The 18,700-nt window shown below is 42.7% G+C and overlaps 1 protein-coding gene, 1 long non-coding RNA gene and 1 pseudogene across 5 annotated transcripts in view; 1 reads left to right on the top strand and 2 right to left on the bottom strand.

Moving 5' to 3' along the window:
* The first annotated feature begins 7,329 nt into the window (after positions 1-7,329).
* Positions 7,330-12,363, top strand: LOC119331471 (annotated as a pseudogene).
* On the bottom strand, positions 9,160-15,913 carry LOC119331473 (pentatricopeptide repeat-containing protein At2g37320-like). Its single transcript, XM_037604633.1, has 5 exons — positions 15,726-15,913; positions 15,127-15,215; positions 13,251-15,010; positions 9,724-9,863; positions 9,160-9,618 (listed from the first exon to the last, which is right to left on the bottom strand). The coding sequence occupies exons 3-5, from the start codon at positions 14,990-14,992 to the stop codon at positions 9,593-9,595; spliced, it is 1,908 nt and encodes a 635-aa protein (XP_037460530.1). The 5' UTR covers positions 14,993-15,010; positions 15,127-15,215; positions 15,726-15,913; the 3' UTR covers positions 9,160-9,592.
* A 1,496-nt stretch (positions 15,914-17,409) lies between these two features.
* Positions 17,410-18,700, bottom strand: part of LOC119329531 — a 44,512-nt gene continuing 43,221 nt past the window's right edge. For 3 of the 4 annotated variants that reach the window (XR_005159588.1, XR_005159585.1, XR_005159587.1), the window contains 4 exons: positions 18,621-18,680; positions 18,023-18,097; positions 17,756-17,950; positions 17,410-17,667 (listed from right to left, as the gene is read on the bottom strand). This is a non-coding gene — a long non-coding RNA (uncharacterized LOC119329531). The remainder of the gene's footprint in view (positions 17,668-17,755; positions 17,951-18,022; positions 18,098-18,620; positions 18,681-18,700) is intronic. The other variant, XR_005159586.1, reaches the window with a different exon arrangement.

The raw sequence follows: 18,700 nt of genomic DNA, 5'->3' as shown, positions 1-18,700 counted from the left end.
AACTATAAGGAGGTCGAGGGGAGCCGCCAGTAGAGTTGTTCATGGTATTACTCAAGATACTATGCACTATAGAGATAGTATGATACACTAGTATCATATTGCATATGCGGCTGTTACAAATCATCCGACTGATATCATGAGGAAATCAGTCGGGTCCCGAGCCGTCCGATCTGTTGGGAAACGTATTAGAAACAAAAAAACGCACCTATGCACAACCAAGATCAATATGAAGATGCATAACTGGTTGGGATCATGATCGTTACCATCACCGAGTTGCACATGAATGATATTCGAGTGAAACTTGGTTATAATGTGATGTTTCCTTTGCTTCGCAATACTTTACAAAACCCGGGATGTGCCGGTATCCTCCTGAGTCATCACATGCTCACTATACCGATATCATACCAGTTTTGTTCTTCTTTCTCATTATCGTGTTCCGGCATCCCCGTGATGAAGTCAACTGTGTCTGGCCAAATGATGATGGATGTTGTCACACCGAGAGGGCCCTAAGAATATCTCTCCATCTTTGGAGGAGCAAATCTCACTCTCGAGCTATCTAGTCCCTTGTCAAACTTTTCGATGAATCTGTAAGTTGTCATAATGATTACCGTGTTACAGGTGGTGTTTGAGCAACCCCAAAATCTATCGTACGATAAGAAGTGACTATGATACTCTCATGGTCTAAGGAGCAAAATCATGTGTAAACACTTCATATAATTACAATTGATTACAGACGATTTTATTTCAATTCATAACAAACAAGTTTGGGTCGATTCAATATGATCGTTCTTCCAACATCATAATCTCAATATTGTTTTAGGACCATCATTACACTTAACAATATCCTACGATCCGGAAAACGTAATCGCCAACAACACTTGAGCGCTAGTCTTAGAGGCGAGACTAGGAACCTTTATTTTATCCCTTTATCATTTCACACATGCATATGAGTTTTCCACTGAATTGCATATTTCAGCATCATAGCGATCATGAAATATAAACACTTAAATATGAATATGGAAATATAATAATATAATATTATTGCCTCTAGGGCATATTTCCAACACGATCAAGCCCACACAATCGTTGGATTAGTCAATTTAGGTCGCGTCTTTCTCATGCAGAACAACAACGGTGTGGCCTCGTCTTCCTCGCCTCACGCCATACCGCACTTGCTCGCAGGCTTGCCCCTAGCATCGTTCCTTGCCATCGCAACAGCACCACCGCTGCGGCCGGCTGGCCCCCTGCAACACCCTGGCACATTCCTTCCTGCAACACCGCCAGCGGCCATGGAAGCTTGCTTCTGCAACAAAGCCGTTGGGCGCGTGGTAGCAGCGCTCACGAACTGCCGGTCTAGAGCGTCCACCTACTGCAACGCAGCATCGCGCTGGCCATGCCAACGGCGTCAACTCCAGGCGTGGCGCAACACTTCATTGCAACATCGAGCTTCCCCAAATGTCGTCGGCGACTCTACATTGAGCCGCCAGCAAGCGTTGTGAGTGCTGCATCGAAGCACGGGGGAGCGACCGACGAGCGTTCCATTGTAGTTGTGTTGCAGCATTGGCGGCGCACAGAGTGACGCCCGCTCCCCTTGCACCCTGCGTGTTGGGTCTCCCCACCTTTGGCATCCTCGCCACTGTGGTACTGCTGCAACTGTGGGGTTGCAACACCGTGACGATGGCGTGCGAGGGTGGCTGGTGTCAACCCTTCCTGTTTGTAGCAAAGGTGGTGCTCCCATGGTGAGGTTGCATTGCAGCGGAGTTGTTTCGGAGAGAGCTAGTGGTCACGTCGCCCTTCATTTTGCGGCGGGGATGTAGCAGGTGGTGGGCGTGGTCGCGACACCATGGGAGCCATTCCCTCTCGAGCTAGACGAACAAGATATCGAGAGGGGGAAAACGAAGGGGAAGAATTGTGTGGAGCAAAGACATCTCGAAGGGATAAGGCCGGAGCCTTGAGGGGAACCGGTGAGGCAACACAAGTCTTACGTAGACTAACTACACATGTTTAGGTAAACTAGAACAAGCCCCGTGCGTACGGGATATAAATATTCTACTATGTTAGCTTGTGATTTACCTGCCCATAATATACCATTGTATAAATAAATGTTCATCAAATTATTTCCGTGATTTACCTTATATTTTGATCAGAAGTGATTTACCTATCCATAGTATGCGATTGTGTAAATAAATGTTCATCAAATTATGCCCGTGATTTATCTTATATTTTGATCAAAAGTGATTTATCTGCAGATAGTATGCGATTGCGCAAATAAATGTTTATCAAATTTTGTCCATGGTTTACCTTATATTTTGATCAGAGGTGATTTACCAGCCCATAGTATGCGATTGTGCGGATAAATGTTCATAAAATTTTGTCCATGGCTTACCTTATTTTTTGATCAGAAGTGATTTACCTACTCATAGTATGTGATTGTGTAAATAAATATTCATCAAGTTATGCCCGTGATTTACCTTATATTTTGATCAAAAGTTTGGTAAGTAAATTAAAGTAGAATTGATTCAGAAGGTAAGTAAATTTAGGTGATTGATTATTATACGAGGAAGATTGGACGAAGGGGTGGTGGAAAGAAAGATGAAACGGAACCTTATATTCTTTTTAAGTAAGTAGAGATAAATAAAGATAGAGATAGAGAAACAATGTGTCAGATTGGTGTTTAGGGGAGGAAGGTGACCACCCCCTAAAATTCAAGGAGGGGGGTGTTCAGATTAGTTTACAAGGTTTCATAGTCTTGCATAGGGTCTTCCTAGGTGTAGGATTATCAGGAAGCGGTGGACGGGTTGCAGGAGCACGTGTTGCTAAGCGGACGTGGTCTAAGTTCTCGTTATTATCAGCTGGTGGAAAACAAGTGCTTTCCTGTTGCATAATATATATATATATATATATATATATATACTTGTATACATGTGATATTCCCCACTATGAGCAGCCTTTAAAACTTTTTTATTGTTATATAAATAAAACTTACTAGTACAGTACTAATTACTCCCTCCATCATAGTTTGTTGGGCGTATCTCACGTCACTTTGGGCCCAAGCTGCGGTGTGATTGGCGGGAAATAAGGAGGCACTAGAGCTGCGCTATTGAAGGAGATGCGTCTAATGAATCGCTAAACCATCCTCCCTTGCATGCACACTCCTCCATCCGCAGTTTTCTTTCTGTACAGTGGCACTACAATGTCCTTATGCATGCAGCAACAGTGCCACTACTCTGATCAGTGGACAATAACATAACATTACACCGTAGGGTTTATCATGGAACCATTTTCATATAACATTACATGACAAGATCATATTAAACATAAGATCATACAAAAACATATCCATGCTCACTTTCTTACATAAGATCATATGACAATACTCCCTCCATCACTTTCTTACATAAGATCATGTAATGTTATAAACTTGAAGCATATAAAACCATTACAACTCACTTTATTTTCATCATCCGGCGAATCTAAACTTGACTATCCGGCACATTATGCGCTTTCTTTTTGTCCTCGAGATAGATAGATGGGTTGCGACGGCACCTTATGCATACCCCATCTTTGCTTATCGCCACCGTAGTCGCACATTCTTTGCAACAAAAATTGTCACAAAGGCAAGGATTTTCACACGACTCGCAAGAACGCAAATCTTTTGATACAGGGAGCCTACATCCTAAGCAAAGGAATATGGAAGCCTCACCGCGGATGCCACACTTGAGGCACAAAGCCGGATGAATGCACACCTCACAAGTTGAGGTCGGGTTGGAGTAGGTTTTATAGTACCCTGCTGTCTACACTGTGAATGCAAACACAAAATGAAAAAGGGAGCCGAAGGAGAGAGAGGGAGAGGAGGCCTCGCATGCACTCATGTTCACACTTGCTTGCAGGAGGCCATGCGGAGCAAATAAGAAACCGATTTCCACTTGCACTCATGTTCACACTTGCATGCGCTGCACAAACCATTATGTTCCCACTTGCATGCGGTTGAGGAAGAGAAACGGAAGCAGCCTAATGCGAAGGAGCTGCGCCCTATTTCCGTGGGATTGTGAAAAAATCTGGTTTTGAACAGACGCCCAATAAATTGTGATGGAGGGAGTACCCAAACAACCACTAACTTAACTAGTGGGAGTGTGTTAAGTATGATCGAGGATTTGACGGGCCAGAGCACTGTATTATCAGAAAACAACTCCACTTTAACACGTCCACAGACATGCCGGGCCGTGCGCCTTCTTCCGTTTCTTCTCCGTGTCCGTCATGTCGCGCGTGCATATACAGATCGACGGAGGCTGACACGCGGGACTCCGTCACTTGGCGGCCCACATCACAGCGATGCGAGAGGAGGGGCGAGGGGCCCTGTTGCGTTGCGTACCTAATTAAGGTCGCTTGCATTGGTCAGTCAGTCAGGCGGTCGACGGCCATGAAAGGCAAAGAGGGATTCTCGATTCTTCAATTGCCATAATAAATACGAGGGGGAGGGAGCGGGGGTTTTCTGGGAGTGGTGTGCCTCAGAAGCCAGCCAGCCAGTCGAGGAACCAGCGAGGGTTTTCATCTCCGGCTCCGCTCCGCTCCAGCCCAAGGAGAGGCGTGATTTTGGACCATGGTTCAGCTGAATCTATGGTCGACGCCGTACGATTCAACATTCTGCTATATGTGGATCCGCGTCATGTATTGTTTAACATGCAAACAGCTCCCATCATGCATTTTTTAATCAATCATACACGGATCCTTATGAAAAGTGTTCAAAGATCAATGATGTCGAGCGTAGGTTCGGCTGAACCATGGTTTCGTATAACATTTTCGCAGCCCAAGAGGGCAGATCCGCGAGCGAGCCGTCGTTGCCATTGCCGGTGACCCGTCCCAGGAGGAAGAGGCCAAGGTGACGACGAGTTCTCCTCCTCTCCGTCGCCTACCGTCGCTGCATTTCCTTTTTGGATTCATTTCTCTCTTCCTCGTCTCGGCGTGGTTCTGCTTCCGGGCTAGTTTCAGATGGTGTTTCTCTCCGGCTGTTTTCTTTCCGGTCGAGGATAGGTAGATCCATGGCGTCGGCACCGTAGTCGCCAGCTAGGTCGGTGGTTTTCAGGGTTTTCCTGCAGCGGGCTCCATCCATCTGTCGATGCACCAGTTCATCTTCTCGATGGTCCGCATTTTGGCTTTTAACTTTGTGATGAGTCAAGAGTGAGTCACTACTAATAATGCTTGCTTGCTGGTTTCGCTTGTGCGCGAGGGTTTTCAGGTTGGTCTGGCCATGTGTTTTTCCCCACCTATTTTTGGGTGCAGAAAGTCTTTCTTTCTTTTTTTTAGGGAAGTATGGTGCTGATTTTGGGATGCGACCGATCAGGAACGGAGACATATTATTAATTATATAGATAGATCCATGGCATTGGCACCGTGGTCGCTGCTAGGTCGGTGGTTTTCAGGGTTTTCCCGCGGCGGACTCGCTCGACCCATCTGTCGCTGCACTAGTTCGTCTTCTCGATGGTCCTCCGTGTGAAGTTAGGATTTTGGCTTTCAACTTTGTGATGAGTGAAGAGTGAGTCACTGATGCTTGCTTGCTGGTTTTGCTTGTGCACGAGGGTTTTCAGGTTGGTGCAGAAAGTATGGTAATGTTTTTTTTTTGCGGGATGTATGATGGTGTTTTGGGGATGCGACAGATCAGGAACGGCGACACATTATTAATTACTAGTATGCGTGCACGCGCAATGCGCGTCTTTACGTTGCAAAGTGATACGGTGAAAATAAGTCATCAAAATGCCTGGAGAAATGATTCAAGACAAATGAACATTGTGCATGTATTGAAGCATAAAGAAAATACTCGGAATAAGCATAAGAAAGCTTGTCACGTTTCTTACGACAGTAACTATCACATGAATATGTAATTCGCACAAAAATTAGGGTACCTATTGCGAAAAATATATAAATGAACCAGGGTGCATATGAACTCGCATTGAAAATACATTTCTAAATCCTCAAAAAAAAATTAAAAAGCTACCCGTGTACATCTCCATGTTCTATCTGTGCACAGAAACTTTCACGGAAAAACAATTTTTTTTGCATGTGCAAAAGAGATAAAACAACATGTCGTAAAATGCTACTTAGAAACACTGGAATTTGTCTTTTATGCGGAGGCAAAATAAAAAGACATTTTTTCGTAAAACTTTGTATCGCGCATATATATTGCGAAGATGTATGCGTGAAATTTTATTTGGTATTTTTTCACATTTTAACACACGTTCAAAATGCATTTTTAAAAACCAGGTTCATATGTGCGTACCTAGGTTCAGGTAGCGCCTCCTCTACCCATGGCTATGTTTTACTGTAGCATTCACTACAACTTTCCACCCAGAATTACACGTGAGACAGGTTCATATGTGCGCTATGCACTGGTTTGATTAGTTTAACTTTGTTATTTTTATTTTTCACCTCCTGTCAGACTTAGTGGTACAGCTCCCACTCGTGTCTCCAACCACACGTGCCATGTAGCTCTGTGGGCATCTTTAGTAAAACAATTTGCACTGCTCCAGGCGACATGGTGTGACTCTGTTTCGCTCCAAAGAACTGACATGATAGCTACTCGGTGCTAACACATACTCCTAGATGCTTCTAGAGTGACGCAGATAACACTGATGCTACTGTAGCAGCGAATCCCTGCATTATAAGCCGTCGGATTGAGCCCAATGAACGGCCAGGAATGCATTTGGAAGCATGAAATCAAACATTCAAAACTGATACACTAATAGTAGTATAGATATTTTGTACGCAAATTACTACGAAGTTATTTCCTCTCGATTCATCCCCTTGGTTAGACGGCACCGAATGCTGTGAACTTGTGGTTTCGTATCAATGGAACTAGGGGAGAAACCAAAAAAATAAGGTTATGCTAATGTTGTACCAATTGACCGTTTCACTGGTTCTTAGTTTCCAGATTATATTACTTGTCCAGTTTTTCCTTTGCTCGATCTAAATCACCCGGAGTTGGGAATAAAACCCCTAACTTCATTTCTCGTTTGTTTGTGGAAACATACCATGTAGTATCATCAGAAAATATTTTCATGGAACATAAGTTGCATTCCTTTTATCAATTTTCTTCATGTGTTTATGACACTAATTAATCGTGGAGCACTGCACACAATGTCTGGTTAATTCCCTGCCCAATTAAGAGTACATCCTTCTTGAGCGAATTTCCTTTTTTTGAGGGTCTGAGCGAATTTCCGTTGCTGTGTGTTTCCCTTGCAGATAGATGGAGTCGCAGACTCATAGCAGCAAGGGTGATTCCAGCAAGTCACCAATGCCGCACGGTGGCGAGGGCGATGAACCCAGCAAGGGTGATTCCAGCAAGTCACCAATGCCGCACGGTGGCGAGGGCAATGAACCCAGCAAGGGTGATTCCAGCAAGTCACCAATGCCACACGGCGGCAAGGGCGATGAACCCAGCAAGGCGCCGCCCACGCCTCAGATGCTTCCCATCACAAGGCCATCTGAGCCTGGCACAAGGGGGCGGCGCATAATGCTACTCACCAACCACTTCAAAGTCTTGGGGAATCCAACACATGACTTCTTTTACCACTACCACGTACAGCAATCCCTCGTCCTAAACTAGTCCATCCATCACCATTCTATTTCTTCAACTTGATTTCCACGGCCACCTTCTGACACTTGGTTTCAAATTTTCCGTTTGCAGGTGGATCTCAAGTACGGCGACGGTAAACCTGCTACTGGGGAACGCGTGGGGAGGAAAGTGATGAGGCAGCTACATGAGACCTACGCCGCTGAGCTCGCAGGCAAGCAATTCGCCTACGACGGCGAGACGGGCCTCTACACCGCTGGGCCTCTTCCTTTCACCATCAATGTGTTTGATGTTGTCCTGGTCGATGCCTCATTCAGGAGGTAAAACATTCATCTGCTCCATCACCCGTTCCAGCTGTGATCTATTCTTGAGCTCGCCTCCTCTTGATTGTGGGAATCGTCTTGATAATCAACCTGCAGGATCGCAGCAACGGGCGGGAGCCCCGGAGGAGATGGCAGCCCAGGACCAAGTGACACGAAGAGAATGAAAAGGACAGGAGACAACAAAAATTTCAAGGTGGAGATAACCTTCGCGGCAAAGGTTCCGATGAACTCCTCACAGGATGCTCTTCGGGTTCTCGACATCATTCTGCGGCATCGGTCTGCAAAACAGTATGTTCTTAAGTTTATGTAGCACAACCTTTTCGATCTTTTTATCAAATGTTGCAAGCTTTGATGGCTCTTTGTTAGGTTCTTATTATAACCAACAATTCCATGTTCTTATACTCACTCAGCTTTCCTGATGGCTGCAGGAATTGCCTTTTAGTCCGACAGTCTTTTTTCCATGGAGATTCCCGTTAGTTGGAGTTGGGTGGCGGTGTTCGTGGTTTTCAGGGTTTTACTCTAGCTTTCGACCCACTCGAAGTGGGCTTTCACTCAATGTTGGTATGTTTATAATCTAGACTAGAGGCCTAATTTGCATGAGGTTCCTTGTAAAAAGTTGGTTACAAGATTGAAGGTGGCATATTTGCACGTATGATTGATTATTGAATTTTTTGCAGATTTAACCACCACGATGGTAGTGAGACCCGGGCCTGTAATTGACTTTCTACTCTTCAACCAGGATGTGAAGGACACTTCCAGAATTGACTGGCGCAAAGTATGTTACAACCTAGTGATTTCTTAATAGATGTTCAGTCCTTCAAGAATCCATCACTAGACTTAACATGTTTGCCTGCTCTAACCTTGGTCGCCCTTGACATGATTTTAGGCCAAACGGGCACTGAACAAATTAAGGATCGAGACCATTCACACCAAGGCAGAATTTACGATTACTGGATTGACCGAAAACCATTGCAATGAGCAGACGTAAGATGTTATTACTCTTGAATTGTTATATGCAAGTTCAGGGCATACGCCTCACGTCCTCTTGTTTCAATAAATTCATTCTTGTTCTAGTTTCCCACAAAAGCAAAAGGATGGCAACACTGTGGATGTAACTGTCTATGATCACTTCATGAATCGTTGGTCTATGAAGATGGAAAAGTCTGCTAATTTGCCCTGTCTAATTGCGGGAAAGCCAACGCGCCCAACATACCTCCAGCTGGAGGTCCGTCCCTTTCTCGCTGTTCTTGTTCTGAGTCATTCTTCCCGTGCAAAGTCTCTTGTGTTTTTGGTGCTAATTTCATGTTTGCAACCAGGTTTGCGTTCTACTGCCATTACAAAGGTATAAAAAGTCACTGTCAACGTTGCAAAGGTCAAAGCTGGTGGAGGGATCCAGGCAGAGGCCGGATCAAAGGATGTTGAGCTTGTCTGGTGTATGTTACTCTGATACCATGAATTCAGCTATACTGCAGTAGATATGTTCACAGGGTCTAAAAATATCGAAAATACAATAAATCTCAATTTTATTTACCCAGGCGTTGCGTGCCAATAATTATAATTCCGATCCAGTGCTGAGGGAATGCGGCATATCGATAGCTCCAGAGTTTACCCAAGTTGAGGGTAGAGTCCTTCAGGCACCACAGGTTGGTACTTGGTAGAGCCATACTGCTCTTTTCACTGGATGTATGTCTTTGAACGCCTACTATGCAGGCCCTTTGCTTCTTGCACCTAATTAAACATCGTAATGTGCAGTTAAACTCTGCAGATGATAGAGAACTTGAAACGCGTAATGGGCGGTGGAACTTCAATAATGAAGTGAGCAACTGAACATACCTCTTGATTGAACTCTACACATGCGCATCGTAAACTCTTTATTGTTGTGTATCGTTGTCGATGCGGTAACATTCCCAGTTGTTTTCTCCAGAGGTTCATTCAGCCCATTAAATTGGAGACCTGGGTAGCTGTTAATTTTTCTGCACGATGTAATGTTGAGGATCTTGTCAGGCGCCTTATCCAATCTGGTGGCAAGAAAGGAATTGTAAGTAAACTTTTTCGCCTAATCTTGGGCTTTTTCAAAAATTCTGGTATTGATCAACCAGTTCTATTTGCAGGAAATGGCCGAATGTGGCGCTGTAATTGAGGAGAGTCATAAAACGAGACGGGAGCCTCCGACAGAAAGGGTGGAGGCTATGTTTAAGCAGATAAAAACAAAGTTCACAGAAAAACCAGATTTTCTCTTTCTCCTGTGTGTTCTTCCTGAGAAGAACAGTGACATCTATGGTTTGCTCTGCTACCTCAGCTTTGCAAATAGCCTTTATTATGTCTTAATTTATTATCCAAATCTTAATTGTTCTTATCAGGACCGTGGAAGCGCGAATGCCTTGTGAAACATGGTTTCTTTACGCAATGCTTGGTTCCTCCTGCCAATATCAAAGATCAGTACCTCACAAATGTGCTGCTAAAGATAAATGCCAAGGTTTGTGGTGTGATCTATATTTGCATCTTCAATGTACCACACAATTTGGATTTGTTAGCTGAAAAACTGAATGCTTTGCTTTTGTTTTGTTTCACTTTTGCCAATCAGCTTGGAGGGTTAAATTCATTGCTAAAAAACGCTATTCCTCACGTGTCGAGGATACCAACCATCATCTTTGGTATGGATGTTTCCCATGGTTCACCAGGACAAAATGTACCATCAGTTGCTGCAGTAAGTTTTGCTTATGTTTACAGTTTTCTGCAGTAAGAAAGTCAGCTGTCAGCTGATGGTCCTGGAGAGATTCTCCAACTGACAATTTGCTGACTCACCCGGGTGTTTTTCGGCTTTTACCTAGGTTGTTAGTTCATTGAAGTGGCCAAGCATGTCAGAGTACAGAGCTTCTGTGTGCACTCAGTCACCCAGGCTGGAAATGATCGATACATTGTTTAAACCAGTTGGAGATGATGATCATGGCCTCATTACGTGAGTTTCTTCTGCTCAGATTTTATATAAGTGCAATTTTAACAATTTTATTAGTAGCAATGCTTCCTAATTATACATATGCTTTTCTTTTGTTGCTCACTGGGACAATGACATTTCAGGGATTCACTAGTTGACTTCCTCAGAAACAACGATGGTCAGAGGCCGGAACAAATTATCATTTTCAGGTCAGTAGTCCTCCCTGAGATAATTGATAGTGCACTTTGCATTTAAGCAGCATAATTTTTCTGAAGAAATTGGTGGACTATTTGTGATGTTGTCCCTCGATGTTAAGAGTGCAAACTGACATCTCTAAGTTTACTTTGGCACCCTGATTTCTAAGGAAACTCTGTTGTCTTGATGTTAGGGATGGCGTTAGTGAGAGCCAGTTCAATCAGGCACTGAACGAGGAGCTAGCTCAGATCATAGAGGTAAACATAAATGATGTCCCATTCCTCATGATCCAGTTCTGGACAGTAATGTCTTTTTAATTGATACAGGCATGCAAGTTTTTTGGCGACAAGCATTTTGATGGCAACTGGTTCCCCAAGTTCACATTGATAGTTGCATAGAAGAATCATCACACGAGATTTTTCCTGCGAAATGGACAGAGACCTGATCAAGTGAATAATGTCCCCCCTGGTAACCTACATCTTTTATCTACACACCTACCACAGAACTATTGTTTACTACAATTTTGTATGGACTAAACGAGCAATTCTTAGGCCTTTTTACACATACATTCTTATCATATTCATATTTTCCCCTTGTGTAGGTACTGTGGTTGATAGTGGAATCTGCCATCCAAGGAACTATGATTTCTACATGTGTGCTCATGCTGGCATAATTGTACGTTCTCTCTACCTTGAGTTGTGATTGTAACTCACAGCGTTGCAAATGTTTATTTGAATCTAAGTCATTCTGCTTTTGTGATCCAGGGGACTACAAGGCCAACACACTACCATGTGCTCCACGACGAGATAGGCTTCTCTGCTGATGAGCTGGAGGAGCTCGTGCACTCCCTATCCTATGCGTATGTCCACTAAAGCAGTTAGTTACAAAAGATTCAGTTGTTACCTTGCCTCTGATCATCTCTGCATCCTTTTGATATTTCAATGCTTGTGAACTCGTCTCAGCTACCAGAGGAGCAGCACAGCCATCTCAGTAGGTAAGCATGATTTTCCACTACTTGATTTCGCAACATATATCAAAAAGGCATGGCTGACCATCTGATTTTCCCTCTCAGTTGCTCCCATCTTCTACGCACACCTTGCGGCGGGCCAGGTGGCCAAGTTCACCAGGCTCGATGACATGTCGGAGACGTCTTCCCAGGCTGATGCTGCCCCGGTGCCGGAGCTGCCTCGCCTGCATCGCAATGTAGCGTCGTCGATGTTCTTCTGCTGAGTCGCATGGTTTCGTCGATGTTCTTCTGCTGAGTCGCATGGTTTCCCCATCGTCAGCGGTTGGAAGCAACAGAAACTTTGTCAAATGCTACACGGAACTGGTCATGGTGTTCATGCCTGAAAGCTGAAGTATGCTTTTGGTCTTAGCTGCTAGATTCAATGGGTGTTATTTCGAAGAACAATCTTTGGTTGGTATCATGGTGCTTTTTGTGGAGTTCCTTGCCAACAATAATCTGAACTTTTGATAGTCAAGACATTAAACTCTGCTCATGTGCAAGGTGCCAACGTATTTTGGATGGGAATTTCATAAATATTGTCGGTCCAACGGTTAAGTTTTGCGTTCACAATAAGTTTCTTTACAGTTTTGTGATTACATACTTTGCTTTCAGTTTACTTCGGCCTGGCTTTTGACCCCGTGTACAGGTTAGAGGAGATTGTAGTGAAATATACTAACATAGGTGAAATTAACAAGTAAAATATTAGATTCTCATTATTAAATTTGTTGCTTTTACAACCCAAAGGAAAAAAATCATAAATGCAACTACGAAATAATTATTAGTAGAGGATACTAGTTAAGCCACAAGTTGCAATTGAGAAGTAATTTCCAGATGTTAAACTGAAATTGTGAAGTAATTTACACTATTCAGATCAGTGCAAAATTAGCAGGAGACAAAAAAAACGTCAAACCTCATCAAGTCAATCAAGCCAACCTTTCTTATATTTTGACTCCAATTCATATCTAAAGTCCCCGCATGGTTTGTACCAATCACTAGTGAAGCCTGGTTTACAACAAGTGTGAAAATTGTGAAGTAATTTACACTATTCAGATGGTCTTCAAGACTACATTGAGCAACATAATATATCAAACAATTTGAGGTCGGAATCATGTCACAAGTCTCTGAGGTGTGAGTTGATGGTTTTTCTATAGAATTGATTCTTCTATCTTCACATAGATGAGGCGATCTACGATCTTCCTATATTTATTCAGTGCTTGAACTTACCTTGAAATTTCAGGCTCATCAAACTCGAGACCATCTATCAGCAAATCATACTTGTATGCCATATGAGAGCGCAAGCAGTCAAGAACAGCCAAGACATTGTTTACTTGGTGGCTCTTTGATCTGTTTTCTGCTGTGAAGGTATAAACCTTATTGCCAATTTCTATCCAGCTGCACCCAGTGTTCGTCTTCAGTCCTCTCTCCTTCATCATCATCCTCACTCTGGCCACATCACTCCAGCAATCAATGCTAGCATATAGATTTGCTAGCTGTACATGAGTTGCAGCACAACCTGGCTCCAGCTTAAGACGGTGCTCTGCAGCGTGGATGCCAATCGGAATGTTTCCATGCATCCTACAGGCAGCCAGCAGAGAACCCCATATGACTGCATTTGGGGACGTGGACATTGTATGGATCAAATCCCATGCTTCATCGAGCAATCCTGCCCGGCCGAGGAGGTCAACCATACACGAGTAGTGATCTAACTCTGGTTCCATTCCAAGTCTGATCATTGCCTTGAAGCAGCGCCGGCCTTCCTCTACAAGGCATGCATGCCGACATGATGACAGGATGCCAAGGAAGGAGATTGCATCAGGCACTACGTGCTCCTCCTCCATTTCTTTTAGCAAGCTTAGGCAGTGCTCAGCAAGGCCATGCTGTGAATATCCAAATATCATGGAGTTCCAAGAAATCAGGTCCTTGCACGCAATGCTCTCAAATATGGACTGGGCCTCATCTATACTCCCACACTTTGCATACATTGATATCAGTGCATTTGAGACATGCACACACAAATCAAAACCCATTCTCAGTTCTAGACTATGAACACTTTTACCAAGTGCAAGAAGTGCGTGGTTAGTGCACCCACTGAAGATAGTGGCAAATGTGATGTCATTAGGCCTGCATGCTGACTGCCTCATCAGCTGAAACACCTGGAGGCAAGGCTCAACCTTATTATCCTGCGCATAACCAGAAATGAGTGCTGTCCACGATACGGTATTTTTAACTGGCATGTTCTGAAAAACCTGACAAGCATTCTCCAGTTGATAACATCTTGCATATAAGCTGATTAGAGAGGTGCCAGAAAGGACTGACAATTCATAACCAACTTTCACCAGTAGAGCATGGAGCTGGACACCTCCCCTAATGGATTGCTTAACAGCACAAAAGCTCATGGCAGATGCTAAAATAGATATATCCGCACTCATTCCTCTCCTATGCAGCTCCACAAGTAGCATAAACTTGTTTCCCTTTGCGAGCTTATTAATGGAAGGACAAGCAGAGATATCATTAGAATCAACGGTATTGGGTAAAATTTGCTCTGTATTATTGCTTGAGCCAACAAACTGTACTTTTCCATTACGCATAGCACGATTTTCTGGCTGAACTCCCAAGATGTCATGCATACAGTCATTGATAAGGCGGCGGTGAGATGGACCTTCCTCCTTGCCATTATATGCCTTCCCTGGCACGAGGTGCATGACTCTCAATGCATCATGGATGCCACGAACCCCTTGCTTTCTTGATCTCTCGGGTGATAAGTGAGTGCCAAAATTCGCCACGCAAAGACGAATCAGTGACAACGATGGTAAATGTTTGCTGAAACAATACCAGAGGAGATGGCTGCTGAAACGGTACCAGAGGAGATGGCTGTGTTTGTGCATGGCCAAAGTTGTCCATGGGCAAACCCAAAAACATGCACAGGAAGTCATGCAGAGCCTCCGTTTGGAAAGGCCTAGCAGCATGAACAGCTAAGCCCACACCTGGTGAAGGGAAATAGAGGCATTCAGTTAGTTGTGCTTATCATGAAGGAAGATTTACTAATCCACTGGTCTCAGCTTTATGCATATAATAAGCAGATTGTGGCTGCATTACTCACCCTGCAGCACCTCTTCCAGCATCCTTGAATACGAACATCAAGTTAAGGAGATTTTGACTGGACGGCAAGCTTGGATGCCAATAATTTAACTGTCCCCACAGCAACAGAGAAGGCATAGTTAGTAATACTAGTGCGGAAGACAATTTTGTACAGAAGCTCTTTTATTATGCCAATCGAAAGAAAGCAGAATAAAGTTCAACCTATTGGCACGCACAGACACATGATTTTCTATTGAGCAGGGGCAGATGCTAAATACAATATATGGCTTAATTGCACAATAAAGCTAGAAATTAAACTCGATGCCTCACGACCCATCAGAATAGACATAATATGAAAAAACTACAAATAACATTACAGGTATAGAAAAGAGTACCAAATCAATGGCTTGCTTCATCTTATATTTGACAGTTTGTACAACAATTGACAAGAAAATGTTGAAATAGCTGTGCGCAACCACACACGCATAACAAAATCTCTATGCCTGCCACTTAATTGCAGCACCAAAGCATGACACATACAGGACATTGGACACGTACACATACACACAGGATAAGAAATGTTGAAAGCCACCGCCGGCTGCAGGCTGCCTCAAAACTCACCTAAACCGAGATGGACCAAGCGTGTGGTGTGGCGGCCGGGCACCGCAGGAGCAGCGCTTGCGCGGGCCCCGGGACGGGGCGAGGCGAGAGCAGGAGAGCTGCGGCGGTGCCGGCGCGGGAGCGGAAGCAGCACGCGGCGGCGGCGGCGCACGAGGCAGGAGCAGGCGAGCGGCGGCGGCTCTTCCGGTGCGTGGCTGCCCTCGCTTGAGGCTGCGCGCGCGGTTGGGTTGGGCCGTTGGGGCAGAGCTCCAAACTAGATAGCACCATGTCTTGGCCTGTACGGTTGCTGTCTGCTAGGGCTATCTCTCGCCCGCTGCGAGATGTAGTTCCGTCTCGTGAGTTTCTTTTCTTCACTCTGTTTTCTTCGGTTTTTCTTTTTCTATTTGGGTTCCTTTTGTTTTTCTTTTTTTCTTCAGTTTTTTGGTTCCTTTCTTCGCTTTTCATCGGTTTTCTTTATTGTTTTCTCTCTATTTTTATACTCCGTATTTTTTTGCAGAAAATGTCTACATATCATACATGTTGTATATATTTGTCATATACACCAGAAATATTGTTTATACATGTTCAATATTTTTCAAACACATAATTAACATTTTATCAAATATATATTTTATTTATTTATTTCGTACATAGTGTACATTTTTTTATATATATACAAAACATTTTCATACATGTTTAATATTTTTCACATATGTGATTAATTTTTATATAATAGATCTTTTTGAATAAGTGTTAAAAAAAATTAAATACACATTGAAACTTATTTAATGATAAGAATATTGTTTTAAATTAGGATCATCTTTTTACATTGTATAATTTTTAGAAAATCACATATTTTTGAAACTCGTAAATTTTTAATTTTAATTTTTTTTGAATGGTAGGTAGCATTACTTTTCAATTACACGGGCATTTTTTACATTGTATAAACATTATTTACAATGTGATAGTACATTTTTTAAATGCATGAACATTTTCAAAATGTTACAGCATTTTTTTGTGCTATTAACATTGTATAAAATTATTCTTACATTGTATACATTTTTAAAAGGAGTTTTCAATGGCATATTAGATCATACTCTTTTTTCTTATGAGTTTTTTCTTGAAGTTTCTCATAAAATGTTTCTAATGAGGCGACATATGCAATACTTTCTATTTTTCCCAGTGGGGTTTTTAAAGGAATGTATAGAAAGCATATTGTTCTCCAAACTCACCAACGAGTTTTCTCCTTCTTCAAAGTTTTTTCTCATATGTGTTATCAAGTTGACAATAATCATTATTTGTTACATCATTTCCTCCTTATATTTTTTCCATCGGGTTTAAAGGAGTTTTAGCAACATATCTATACTATTCTCCTCATATTTCCCCACAGGGTTTTTGGGTTGACTCATCCTATAAAGGCACATCCATCATGTTGTGGTTGTCGGGTATGTGTCGTTGTGGTGGGTAGGGTCTAACAACAAAACTCTACCCATCCTGCTATGGTTGTCGGCTGCTTCAACTTTGTTTCTCTCTCTCCAGGAGGGCCCCAAATCCGTAGAGGGCAAGCCCCTTTAAAGGCCCATTCATTTGGGTGTCCTATCCAAGCTGATCTATATGTTCATATACTTCTGCTTTTGTCCTTCAAGCTAGCTATCTCTCTTACTCTTTTGTCAGATTCGCCTCTCAACACTCACGAAGGATAGGCTTCGTTAGTAATGTATTCTGTTTGATAAGTTTGGTCACCTGTTGTACGTTAACAAGGAATAGGTCCTCTTGAAGAAATTGTACTTTTTTAATCATGGTGGCATTAATTGTTGCTACTATATAGCAAGTAGGCCAAAGATCAAATTTCTACTATGTGCAATTCTCTTCTTTTCCGACAAGCGCGCTATTTCGGCGTTGACATCGGTTGCCCCTCATGATTATCTTGTTGATCCGTGATTTGCCGGACGAATATTTATATCTTCAAAGGCCAAACAAAGAATGCATTAGTACTAGCACCGCAAAAAGACTAAATTTCAATACCAAGATTGTCCGGTCAAACAAATTACCAGATAAAAGAGCATAATCACAGCATTGCCACAACTCCAAAAGCTCTAGACAAGAACAGAAGGATTCAACCAGTCCAGAAAAGATAATTTGAGCCAACATTGGTTCAGTGGTGGACCCGGAAACAATTCCGGCCCACAATGTTAGCAGGGAAAAGAGGATCATCGATGTGAATTGGATCAATGCTGCAAAATCAACTATATGGAAAATTACCATAGGCAGAAGGTGACAGAAAGAAACAATGTATTACTGACATCGACTTTTATTACCTGTGCCCTCTTTCTCGGTTCAAATAAATTCCTCTTTGGATGGAAATACGCTTATGGTGTGGATCAAACACATTCCTGTCATCCAGAATGTTTGAAAGCGGTTAGATGTCAGACGCACCAATATATTGCTAATTTAGCTATCCCAAAAGAGAAACCATACACAAGGGTCCTATAGTCATTGTAGCATACTTTACACGCTTTTTCCACATCAGGCACTCATCTTTTCCCTTGTGTTTTAAACAATAAAGTGTTCATACATACTCACTTACACCAAAAAAAATACAGGAAATCCATCAAAAGGCTACCTAGATTCTGTGAAATACAAAACAGCAAAAATGTAGAATTAGTGGCAATTTAAAATAAAAAAATGAACTTGCTAAGAAGAGGGGCAAGGGATAAATTTTTATTTTTCCATTGCGACTACTGCAGTTTGAAACTCAAAGCTGGCCAAATATCTACATACATGTGAGCCGATCATTAAAATAGAATATATATATATAATACAGAAGTAAATATCTCACAGAAACAGGATACAGTAATTAAGGAAAAAAAAGTGTAGATTCCAACTGAGCTATGCTATTCAAGATGTGCAACTTACTTGGTTAATAGGCCAACCAAGATGATGTTCATGCTGAAGAAAATGAGTGGTTAATAACACCTGCAAAGGATATTAAAAGA

This window comes from Triticum dicoccoides, chromosome 7A, assembly GCF_002162155.2.
Source record: "Triticum dicoccoides isolate Atlit2015 ecotype Zavitan chromosome 7A, WEW_v2.0, whole genome shotgun sequence".
Lineage (NCBI taxonomy): Eukaryota > Viridiplantae > Streptophyta > Magnoliopsida > Poales > Poaceae > Triticum > Triticum dicoccoides.
This window is presented reverse-complemented; position numbering and strand designations above follow the sequence as displayed.

Bases quoted from the DNA above. Each gene is read 5' to 3' on its own strand.
- LOC119331473 (XM_037604633.1), bottom strand. From the start codon at position 14,992: ATGCTGCTAGGCCTTTCCAAACGGAGGCTCTGCATGACTTCCTGTGCA. The intron at 9,864-13,250 runs GTAAGTTCAAGC...TACATCGTGCAG, and splicing joins GATGAGCCTGAAATTTCAAG to AAAAATTAACAGCTACCCAG. The intron at 9,619-9,723 runs GTATGTTCAGTT...ATGTTTAATTAG, and splicing joins GTGTAGAGTTCAATCAAGAG to GTGCAAGAAGCAAAGGGCCT.